The following is a 13,564-nucleotide window of genomic DNA, read 5'->3' on the forward strand; positions in this document are numbered from 1 at the left end:
TGGTTAATATAGTTGTATGTGGTTAATATAGTTGTATGTGGTTAATATAGTTGTATGTGGTTAATATAGTTAAGTGGTTAATATAGTTGTATGTGGTTAATATAGTTAAGTGGTTAATATAGTTGTATGTGGTTAATATAGTTGTATGTGGTTAATATAGTTGTATGTGGTTAATATAGTTGTATGTGGTTAATATAGTTGTATGTGGTTAATATAGTTGTATGTGGTTAATATAGTTAAGTGGTTAATATAGTTGTATGTGGTTAATATAGTTGTATGTGGTTAATATAGTTGTATGTGGTTAATATAGTTGTATGTGGTTAATATAGTTAAGTGGTTAATATAGTTGTATGTGGTTAATATAGTTGTATGTGGTTAATATAGTTAAGTGGTTAATATAGTTAAGTGGTTAATATAGTTGTATGTGGTTAATATAGTTAAGTGGTTAATATAGTTGTATGTGGTTAATATAGTTGTATGTGGTTAATATAGTTGTATGTGGTTAATATAGTTGTAAGTGGTTAATATAGTTGTATGTGGTTAATATAGTTGTATGTGGTTAATATAGTTGTATGTGGTTAATATAGTTAAGTGGTTAATATAGTTGTATGTGGTTAATATAGTTAAGTGGTTAACCACATACAACTATATTAACCACTTAACTATATTAACCACATACAACTATATTAACCACATACAACTATATTAACCACATACAACTATATTAACCACTTAACTATATTAACCACATACAACTATATTAACCACTTAACTATATTAACCACATACAACTATATTAACCACTTAACTATATTAACCACATACAACTATATTAACCACTTAACTATATTAACCATATAACTATATTAACCACTTAACTATATTAACCACATACAACTATATTAACCACATACAACTATATTAACCACATACAACTATATTAACCACATACAACTATATTAACCACTTAACTATATTAACCACATACAACTATATTAACCACTTAACTATATTAACCATATAACTATATTAATATAGTTGTATGTGGTTAATATAGTTGTATGTGGTTAATATAGTTGTATGTGGTTAATATAGTTGTATGTGGTTAATATAGTTAAGTGGTTAATATAGTTGTTTGTGGTTAATATAGTTGTATATGGTTAATATAGTTGTATATGATTCTTCAGGTTGAGCTTGCTGATAGTATGTGTTATAGTTGTATATGGTTAATATAGTTGTTTATGATTCCTCAGGTTGAGCCTGCTGGTCCAGCTGAGGAAGATGAAGGACGTTGTCCAGAACAATCTGTTCCCGTCGGCTGAGATGGTCCTCTCCATGACCAAGGAGTTTGGAGCGGTGCACCCTGGGAGGTGGCAGCAGAGGCTGCTGGGTAGTGGTGCAGCAGAGGTTGATGTGTTGTTACACCATGGCTCAGAGAACACACAATGCCACGTGGATACACACAATGCTCCCTATTTACAGTGGAAACATTATCTCTCCAACCAGCAGATGAACAAACTCACCAAAGATTTTATACAGGTTGTGGTGTCTTGTGTTACGTTACGCCATACTATCCCTGTTTATGCTATGTTATGTTATGCAATGCTATGCCATTTTAAGCTATTTTATGTTATGATATAATATGTTATGTAAAATCTATATTACGCTATGTTATGTTATTCTATTTTTGTCATTTTATGTTATGCTACATTATGCTATACTAATCAATATTATGTTGTGCTATATTATGTTATGCTATATTATGCTATGCTAATCGCTATTATGTTATGCTATATTATGCTATGCTAATCGCTATTATGTTATGCTATATTATTCTATTTTATATTCTGTTATGAAATATTATGCTATGTTATGCTATATTATGTTATGCTATTTTATATTCTGTTATGCAATATTATGCTATATTATGTTCTGTTATATTATGTTATGCTGTATTATGTTATATTATTATATCATGCTATATTATATTATGCTATATTATGCTATTTTATATTCTGTTATGCTATATTATGTTATATTACGCTATGTTATGTTATGCTATATTATGCTATATTATGTCATGCTGTATTATGTAATATTATGATATATTATGTTATATTATGCTATATTATGTTGTGTATTGCTATATTATGTTATATTATGTCATGCTGTATTATATAATATTATGATATATTATGTTATATTATGCTATATTATGCTATATTATGTTGTGTATTGCTATATTATGTTATATTATGTCATGCTGTATTATGTATTATTATATTATGCTATATTATGTTATATTATGTTATGCTGTATTATGTAATATTATGTTATATTATGTTATATTATGCTATATTATATTATATTATGTTATGCTATATTATGTTATATTATGTATTGCTATATTATGTTATATTATATTATGCTGTGCTAATCGCTATTATGTTATGCTATATTATGTTATGCTATATTATGCTATATTATGTTATGCTGTACTTTGTTATATCATATAATGCTGTGCTAATCGCTATTATGTTATGCTATATTATGCTATGCTGTATTATGTATTATATTATGCTGTGCTATATTATCTTCTTAGGGCTGAAATCCATATTCAAAACAACAAAAATCTCATAATTAAAATTCCTCAAGCATACAAGTATTTTACACAATTTCAAAGATAAAATTCTCATTAATCCATCCACAGTGTCTGATTTAACAAAGGCTTTACAGCGGAAGCACTGCAAACGATTATGTTAGGTCACCACCAAGCCACAGAAAAACACAGCCATTTTTCCAACCAAAAAAAAATAAAAAATCAGAAATAGAGATAAATTAATCACTTACCTTTGATGATCTTCATCAGATGACACTCATAGGACTTCATGTTACACATGAAGTGTCTGTAGAGAAGCAATGGAACAGAGCTCCCTCTCACGTGAGCGCGAGAGACTGATCTCGAGGCTGCTGCCAGACCTCTGACTCATTCCCCTCTCATTCGGCCCCAACTCACAGTAGAAGCATCAAACAAGTTTCTAAAGACTGTTTACATCTAGTGGAAGCCTTAGGAAGTGCAACATAACCAATATCCCACTGCATCTTCGATAGGGGCTGAGTTGAAAATCGACCAACCTCAGATTTCCCACTTCCTGTTTGAATTTTTTTGTCAGGTTTTTGCCTGCCATATGAGTTCTGTTATACTCACAGACATCATTCAAACAGTTTTAGAAACTTCAGAGTGTTTTCTATCCAAATGTACTAATGATATGCATATATTAGCAACTGGGACCGAGTAGCAGGCAGTTCACTCTGGGCCCCTTATTCATCCAAGCTACTCAATACTGCCCCCAGCCATAAGAAGATGTATGCTCTGTTATGCTATGCTATATTATGTTATGCTATATTATGTTATTTTATGCTATATTATTCTATGCTATATTATGTTATGCTATATTATACTATGCTATATTATGTTATGCTCAATTATAATGTATTATGTTATTATATGCTATATTATTTTATCTATGCTATATTATGCTATGCTATATTATGTTATGCTATATTATGCTATGCCATATTATGCTCTGCTATATTATGACATGCTATATTATGATATGTTATATTATGCTATGCTATATTATGCTATGCTATATTATGTTGTGCTATATTATGCTGTATTATGTTATTATATGCTATATTATGCTCTGCTATATTATGTTATGCTATATTATGCTATGCTATATTATGTTATGCTATATTATGCTGTATTCTGTTATTATATGCTATATTATGCTGTATTATGTTATTATATGCTATATTATGCTCTGCTATATTATGTTATGCTACATTATGTTATGCAATATAATGTTATGCTATATATTGTTATGCTATATTATGTTATGCTATATTATGCTATTCTATATTATGCCATATTATGCAATTCTATATTATGCTATATTATGTTATACTATATTATGTTATGCTATGTTATGTTATATTATGTTATGCTATATTATGTTATGCTATATTATCATAATACAGCATAATGTTATGCCATATTATGCAATTCTATATTATGCTATATTATGTTATGCTATGTTATGTTATATTATGCTATATAATGTATGCCATATTATGCAATTCTATATTACGCTATATTATGTTATACTATATTATGCTATGTTATGTTATATTATGACATAAAATGTTATGCTATGTTATATTATGCTGTATTATGTTATATTATATTATGTTATGCTATGTTATGTTATATTATGCTATATTATATTATGCTGTATTATATTATATTATGCTTTATTATGTTATGCTATGTTATGTTATATTATGCTATATTATGTTATGCTATATTATGTTATGCTATATTATGTTATGCTATATAATGCTATGCTGTATTATGTTATGCTACATAATGCTATGCTAAATTATGTTATATTATGCTATATTATGTTATGCTATATAATGCTATGCTATATTATGTTATATTATGCTATATTATGTTATGCTATATAATGCTATGCTATATTATGTTATATTATGCTATATTATGTTATGCTATGTACAGTATAGCCTGGTACCAGATCTCCATATGTAGGAGAGAGAGTGTGAGAGAGAGAGAGCAAGAGGAGTACATGTGTGAGAGAGAGAGAGAGAGGAGTGAATGTGTGTGTGTGTGTGTGTGTGTGGTAGTTTAGAGAGTGTGTGAAGGAAAGAAAACGATCATCAGAGGAGTTGGTACATCAAGGTCTGAACCAGGCTAATAGTGATTAAATAATTGCCCTGTCACGTGATCTGTTTGTGCTGTCTTGCCAAATGCTATGGACACAATTTGGTCTCAGAGCAAAATATATATTTAAATATTTGCGCCACTCCATTTAGTATGATATGTTACTCTACGTTACATTACATTGGCCTACCAATGCAATAGCAATCGTGAAATACTGTGCATTCGGAAAGTTCAGACCCCATGACTTTTTCCACTATGTTAGCCTTAATATTAATATAAAATGGATAAAATAGTTTTTCCCCCTCATCAATCTAAATACAATACCCCATAATGATAAAGCAAAAACAGTAAAAAAAAAAAAATGAAATTGCAAATGAAATTGTATTTGTCACATGCGCCGAATACAACAGGTGTACATTGAAATTCTTACTTAGAAGCCCTTAACCAACAACGCAGTTTTAATAAAATAAGTAGTTCAAACGGACAGCTCAACAGGTCAATACCACAAATACAAGAAGAAACCAGATAAAAGATCAGATTCGCATTGTACATAATACAAAGGATCTTCCATGCAACCCATCTCCACTAACACACTTTAACCAGTTGCTGAAGTTTCAGACAAAGGCAAAACACCCTCCAAAATGAAGGACTGGGCTGCCCCAATGTCTCACAGTATCTTCTCCGGCTGCTTACCAGCATCTCCCCTCTGCAGAGACACAAACCCATCTGAAACAAAGGGTTCATACATATCTGATCCAAAATCTTGTTATGGAGATAGACCAGACTTAATGGGCTGGACTGCTCCCATAAGAAGGTTTTTTATCTCAACGTAGGACACAGAGACAATTTCTCACGGCAGTAATGACAAACTGGCGGAGACAAAACAAACAGTGTTCTGCAGAGTCACTGAGCAAACCCTAAATGAAACAGGAGGGGTTTTCAGAGGGCTTCTGAAAGACACTCATGGGGGTGTCCACTGACAGTTGACTAGCAATAACAACTAGAACCTAAAAGACACCCACACATAAAGACAGGAATCAAACCAAAAAGTGGAGCAAAGAGGAAAACAGGGAAGATCAGATAAAGAATTGTTTGTCTAGAAATCAAAATAGGGAGCGCCAACTGAAGGTGTTTACCCTCCACATCTCTCAAGACTCAAGACAACTGGAGCACTGGGCCAGACACTTAAATAACACCTCAACCAGCACAGGTGAAACACCTTCCCACTAAAGAGGTGACAAACCAGCACAGGTGTAACACATTATGACTAACGAGGTGTCGGCAATCGGTGCGTCCAACCTTAAAATATAAATATAAATGGAAAAGCCAAAGCCTGTAACACATACTAAATAGATTTTAGTAAGATATAATACGTTTTGCTCTGAGACCAGACTAATGGACAGCACAAACAGATGTAGGACCAGGCTAAATAAATAAAGTTGCCAAGGGGCATTTCGCTATACCTGCTAAACGCATGTACAGTGCCTTGCGAAAGTATTCGGCCCCCTTGAACTTTGCGACCTTTTGCCACATTTCAGGCTTCAAACATAAAGATATAAAACTGTATTTTTTTGTGAAGAATCAACAACAATTGGGACACAATCATGAAGTGGAACGACATTTATTGGATATTTCAAACTTTTTTAACAAATCAAAAACTGAAAAATTGGGCGTGTAAAATTATTCAGCCCCCTTAAGTTAATACTTTGTAGCGCCACCTTTTGCTGCGATTACAGCTGTAAGTCGCTTGGGGTATGTCTCTATCAGTTTTGCACATCGAGAGACTGAAATTTTTTCCCATTCCTCCTTGCAAAACAGCTCGAGCTCAGTGAGGTTGGATGGAGAGCAGGTCTGGACTTTGACTTGGCCATTCTAACACCTGGATATGTTTATTTTTGAACCATTCCATTGTAGATTTTTCTTTATGTTTTGGATCATTGTCTTGTTGGAAGACAAATCTCCGTCCCAGTCTCAGGTCTTTTGCAGACTCCATCAGGTTTTCTTCCAGAATGGTCCTGTATTTGGCTCCATCCATCTTCCCATCAATTTTAACCATCTTCCCTGTCCCTGCTGAAGAAAAGCAGGCCCAAACCATGATGCTGCCACCACCATGTTTGACAGTGGGGATGGTGTGTTCAGCTGTGTTGCTTTTACGCCAAACATAACGTTTTGCATTGTTGCCAAAAAGTTCAATTTTGGTTTCATCTGACCAGAGCACCTTTTTCCACATGTTTGGTGTGTCTCCCAGGTGGCTTGAGGCAAACTTTAAACAACACTTTTTATGGATATCTTTAAGAAATGGCTTTCTTCTTGCCACTCTTCCATAAAGGCCAGATTTGTGCAATATACGACTGATTTTTGTCCTATGGACAGAGTCTCCCACCTCAGCTGTAGATCTCTGCAGTTCATCCAGAGTGATCATGGGCCTCTTGGCTGCATCTCTGATCAGTCTTCTCCTTGTATGAGCTGAAAGTTTAGAGGGACGGCCAGGGTCTTGGTAGACTTGCAGTGGTCTGATACTCCTTCCATTTCAATATTATCGCTTGCACAGTGCTCCTTGGGATGTTTAAAGCTTGGGAAATCTTTTTGTATCCAAATCCGGCTTTAAACTTCTTCACAACAGTATCTCGGACCTGCCTGGTGTGTTCCTTGTTCTTCATGATGCTCTCTGCGCTTTTAACGGACCTCTGAGACTATCACAGTGCAGGTGCATTTATACGGAGACTTGATTACACACAGGTGGATTGTATTTATCATCATTAGTCATTTAGGTCAACATTGGATCATTCAGAGATCCTCACTGAACTTCTGGAGAGAGTTTGCTGCACTGAAAGTAAAGGGGCTGAATAATTTTGCACTCCCAATTTTTCAGTTTTTGATCTGTTAAAAAAGTTTGAAATATCCAATAAATGTCGTTCCACTTCATGATTGTGTCCCACTTGTTGTTGATTCTTCACAAAAAAAATACAGTTTTATATCTTTATGTTTGAAGCCTGAAATGTGGCAAAAGGTCGCAAAGTTCAAGGGGCCGAATACTTTCGCAAGGCACTGTATGTGTCCAATAAAATGTGATTTGATTAGATGTTTTTTTTTAACAAATACCATTTCATTGCAGGAACTCTGATCCAACCAATCCATATGTATTCTCAGGCCAACATTGCGGAGGTGCAGCAGGCCAGTCTTCAGCTGCAGAGGGCCAGACCTGCAGTAGTGCTAGCTCCACTGGATGACGAAAAACACAGCATTCAGACCACAACGCAGGTATGGAGCAGGATGTGGTAAAGGGTAGAAACATGCTACACTGGGATGGAGCAGGATATGGTACAGGGTAGAAACATGCTACACTGGGATGGAGCAGGATGTAGTACAGGGTAGAAACATGCTACACTGGGATGGAGCAGGATGTAGTACAGGGTAGAAACATGCTACACTGGGATGGAGCAGTATGTAGTACAGGGTAGAAACATGCTACACTGGGATGGAGCAGTATGTAGTACAGGGTAGAAACATGCTACACTGGGATGGAGCAGGATGTGGTACAGGGTAGAAACATGCTACACTGGGATGGAGCAGGATGTAGTACAGGGTAGAAACATGCTATACTGGGATGGAGCAGGATGTGGTACAGGGTAGAAACATGCTACACTGGGATGGAGCAGGATGTGGTAAAGGGTAGAAACATGCTACACTGGGATGGAGCAGGATGTAGTACAGGGTAGAAACATGCTACACTGGGATGGAGCAGGATGTTGTACAGGGTAGAAACATGCTACACTGGGATAGAGCAGGATGTTGTACAGGGTAGAAACATGCCACACTGGGATGGAACAGGATGTGGTACAGGGTAGAAACATGCCACACAGGGATGGAGCAGGATGTAGTACAAAGTACATTGATTCTACACAGGTATGGAGCAGGTTATGGTACAGAGTAGATTGATTCTACACAGGTATGGAGCAGGTTATGGTACAGAGTAGATTGATTCTACACAGGTATGGAGCAGGTTATGGTACAAAGTAGATTGATTCTACACAGGTATGGAGCAGGTTATGGTACAAAGTAGATTGATTCTACACAGGTATTACAGACAGATACCATTATAAGTAACAGAGAGAACTTTACAGAGGTAACGTTACATGGTACATTACAGAGATGTAACATTATAGAGAGACAACATTACAGGTAACATTATAGAGAGATAACATTACAGGTAACATTATAGAGAGATAACATTACAGGTAACATTATAGAGAGATAACATTACAGGTAACATTATAGAGAGACAACATTACAGGTAACATTATAGAGAGATAACATTACAGGTAACATTATAGAGAGACACCATTACAGGTAACATTATAGAGAGATAACATTACAGGTAACATTATAGAGATATAACATTACAGGTAACATTATAGAGAGATAACATTACAGGTAACATTATAGAGAGATACCATTACAGGTAACATTATAGAGAGATAACATTACATTAACATTATAGAGAGACAACATTACAGGTAACATTATAGAGTGGTAACATTACAGGTAACATTATAGAGAGATAACATTACAGGTAACATTACAGAGAGACAACATTACAGGTAACATTATAGAGAGACAACATTACAGGTAACACTATAGAGAGATAACATTACATTAATATTATAGAGAGACAACATTACAGGTAACATTATAGAGAGATAACATTACAGGTAACATTATAGAGAGACAACATTACAGGTAACATTATAGAGAGATAACATTACAGGTAACATTACAGGTAACATTATAGAGAGACAACATTACATGTAACATTATAGAGAGATAACATTATCTCATTGGACTGAAGCCGGTACCTGGATGTGAGGCTGACCGTGATCCCCAGCTTCTCCATGAAGGCTCTCCATTCACGTGACTTGAATTGGGGACCGCGTTGGAGATGATATCCTCCGAAAGGCCATAGTGCCGGATGACATGCTGAAACAGTGTCTCAGCGACCTGGAAAGAGGGATAAAACTACTAGATTGGAGTATCTGTCCACAACAACCATAAGAGTGGTGAAACCATCAAACGGGAAGATCAGTGAAAATCTATCGACAGATGGATCCAAGGCCGCTGAGGCATGGGGAGGAAAAGGAGTTTCCTTGCTGGTGACTTGGTTTGGGTACTGTCGTGTCTTTACTATCATTATTAACTGAAGACTTTTAGTTTTTATCAAAGATTCTCTGTAATTAGCATTTCGTGATGAACTAATCAGGCAAATGTAATTAACTAGGAAGTCGGGGCACCAAGGAAGATATTCAGATTACAAAGTTATAATTTTCCTAATACAACTTTTCAGATATTTTAATATCGGATCAATTTGTCTTCTTAATTAATGAATTATTTATTTTACCTCACGTTAGTCTCATTCCAAATGTCGTAAATTGTTGCTTATCTGCACAAACCCTGTCTTCACTATGAGTCATCCATACATCAATCGTCTTAAAATATTTTATTTACTAACTAAGTAACTCACAGAAATGCATAAAAACTTATGTTGGAGAGTCTGTCCGCCCTCTCTCTATTTCTGTCTGTCGTGGCTAGAATGGATAGTTCAGAGTGACATTCATTCATGTTGTTATAGAATATATTTTTTGGCGGTTGTCGGTCTTCGCGTTCAATGATACCAAATTCCTAGCTGCGACTAGTAATTAATATCAAAGACTTATTCTTATTCTGTTGGTATCGATTAGTCTAAGAGTTTAACCATGTGGTACGGTTAAAAGATTCAGCCATCTACTCAAACCTTGGCCCTCTCGTTATCGAGGTAAGCTGGTCTGCAACCTTTGTCCTCTTGTGATTGAGAGAAACACAGTTTGTTGAGAAATTCTCAAGGTGGGGGTTTTATTCGGAAGAGCAGAAAGTGGCTTGTCCCAGGATGCCAGACCATAACTAACTGTGCTCATGGGCAGTCCTCTGATTTAGTTAAACTCCAAAGGGAATTGGAGTTTCCTTCATTAAACAGTCCAAAATCACATTACACAATTTCACAAACAGTATCATCCTCACTCATTCATCTTATACAACAATTAGATGTAAGCCTCATATCTGAGGCTATTATATAAACAGCGTTATGGTAATGTGGCCGTATTGGCTCCCATGAGTTTCACAAAATCGTACCAAACGGACCAGTTCGTAGCTGGATTCTTCACCAATCTTTTATACTTTCTCCAGAACATAAATGTTGTTCGGACCTCAAGTTCCGTGAGGTGGAAGAAATTCCTTTGTTCTCTCTATGGAAACTCACTCTCTCTCTATACTGTGGCCATGAGGAGATAATTTCCTCCAGGAATTTACGACCTGAGGTCACAGCAGCCTGAGTGTAGGAGACAGAGGGAGGGGGATGGTGCTCGCTGTTCCCAAAGAGGGCAACGTCATTACAGTACATACGGAGCAGGAGTTGACGTAGCAGGAGACGTCCTGCGCCAAGGTGGGTTGCCAGTACTTAATGGAGATGGATTGAGTGGTGCGGGTGATACCAGGGTGTTCAGCGACAAGGGATGATTGCACCCATGTCAAAAGTCAATCTCTTACCTCAGTGGGAACGTAGGTGCGCTCTGGAGGACAGGTAGCCGGTGCGGGTTCCCTCTCCAGAGCCTGGCGGATGTCCGGATTCAGCTGCCTCGCTGTCCGTATGTACTCCAAGTTCCGGTGGTTGATGAGGATGAGAAACGGGTCCGTGGTGCCGGTGTCTCCACTCCTCTAATGCCAACTTCACCGCCAGGAGCAATCGATCACCGAAGTCATAGTTCCTCTCTGCAGGGGAGTAGTATTAGAGTAGTATGCACATGGATGCAGTTTTTGCTGACGTTGTGACAGGACAGCTCCCACGCACAAAGGGTAGTGTAGGATCTGGGTGTTTCAGCAACTGGGCGTGTGGAAAAGTGTTGGTCCCATGTTTCATGAGCTGAAATAAAAGATCCCAGAATTGTTCCATACGCACAAAAAGCTTATTTCTGTAATGTAAATGCAGGGAGTCAGGAAGCAAGTGCAGTTAGTGAGTTTAATGACGAAGAACATTGAACGATACAAAACAAGAAAAGCGTCTAAAGTACAAAACAAGAGTACTGTATGGCGTTGTGTGGGCAAGCGATTTGCTGATGTCAGCGTTGTGAACCGAGTGCCCCATGGTGGCAGTGAGGTTATGGTATGAGCAGGCATTAGCTACGGACACAATTGCATTTTATCGATGGTCATTTGAATGCACAGAGATACCGTGACAAGATCCTGAGGCCCATTGTCGTGCCCTTCATTCGCCTCCATCACCTCATGTTTCAACATGATAATGCACTGCCCCATGTCTCAAGGATTTGCACACAATTCCTAGAAGCTGAAAATGTTCCAGTTCATCCATGGCCTGCATACTCACCAGACATGTCAACCATTAAGCATGTTCAACAGCCTGATCAACTCAATGCAAAGGAGATGTGTCCCACTGAATGAGGCAATTGATGGTCACACCAGCTACTGACTGGTTTTCTGATCCACATCCCTACTTTTTTAAAGAAAGGTATCTGTGACCAACAGATGCATATCTGTATTCCCAGTCATGTGAAATCCATAGATTAGGTCCTAATGAATGTATTTTAAAACACTGCATTTCTTATATGAACTGTAACTAAGTAAAAATCTTTAAATTGTTGCATGTTGTGCTTATATTTTTGTTCAGTGTACTTCCATTGTCTTCCAAGAGGGGCTAAATATACTTGCTTCCTCTCCCTATGCAGTCTTTAGGGCAGAGGTGGCCCTACAACCAGCAGTACCACAGCGCTACAGTCGACCCCCAGGAGGTAGAGGCTGAGCGGAAGGCTAGGGAGGCCCAGAGGAGGGCAGCCTGGAGGACCCACGATGGCTTCCTCTACCCAGGCTTCAGGAGTTCCATCGAGGCCAACGAACACCCCAAACACCCCGATGAGGCCCGCAGGGACGAGCTCAAGAAGGTGATATCATAGATAGCCCAGAGGTTAGGGATCAGAGGTCCGGTTACAGCAGGGTCACATTCATTAAGGCACATTCATTCACATTCATTAAGGCACATTCTTTCACATTCATTAAGGCACATTCATTCACATTCACAACCCAGGTTTCAGCAGGCTTCACCATCACCAGCATGTTCTGCAACTGAAAACAAGACTTCTCATTCATTCAATCAATCAAATGTATTTATAAAGCCCTTCTTACATACCCAGCCTAAAACCCCAAACAGCAAAGCAATGCAGGTGTAGAATCAAGGTGGCTAGGAAAAACTTCCTAGAATCAAATCAAATCAAAGTTTATTTGTCACTTACAGGCTCTAACCAAATGTGCAAAAAGGGTATTAGGTAAACAATAGGTCAGTAAAGAAATAAAACAACGGTAAAAAGACAGGCTATATACAGTAGCGAGGCTATATACAGTAGAGGGGCTATATACAGTAGAGAGGCTATATAAAGTAGAGAGCCTATATACAGTAGAGGCTATATACAGTAGAGGCTATATACAGTAGAGAGGCTATATACAGTAGAGGGGCTATATACAGTAGAGAGGCTATATAAAGTAGCGAGGCTATATACAGTAGAGAGGCTATATACAGTAGAGAGGCTATATAAAGTAGCGAGCCTATATACAGTAGAGGCTATATACAGTAGAGGCTATATACAGTAGAGAGGCTATATACAGTAGAGGGGCTATATACAGTAGAGAGGCTATATAAAGTAGCGAGGCTATATACAGTAGAGAGGCTATATACAGTAGACAGGCTATATAAAGTAGCGAGGCTATATACAGTAGAGGGGC

At 37.0% G+C, this 13,564-nt stretch overlaps 1 protein-coding gene across 1 annotated transcript in view; it reads left to right on the forward strand.

Moving 5' to 3' along the window:
* Positions 1 to 13,564, forward strand: part of cfap92 (cilia and flagella associated protein 92 (putative)) — a 144,740-nt gene that overhangs the window by 117,703 nt on the left and 13,473 nt on the right. The window contains exons 15-17 of the mRNA XM_036984381.1: positions 1,254 to 1,539; positions 7,898 to 8,008; positions 12,517 to 12,729. Coding sequence (XP_036840276.1) covers positions 1,254 to 1,539; positions 7,898 to 8,008; positions 12,517 to 12,729 — 610 coding nt within the window. The remainder of the gene's footprint in view (positions 1 to 1,253; positions 1,540 to 7,897; positions 8,009 to 12,516; positions 12,730 to 13,564) is intronic.

This window comes from Oncorhynchus mykiss, chromosome 7 (assembly GCF_013265735.2).
Source record: "Oncorhynchus mykiss isolate Arlee chromosome 7, USDA_OmykA_1.1, whole genome shotgun sequence".
In the NCBI taxonomy this organism is placed as follows: domain Eukaryota; kingdom Metazoa; phylum Chordata; class Actinopteri; order Salmoniformes; family Salmonidae; genus Oncorhynchus; species Oncorhynchus mykiss.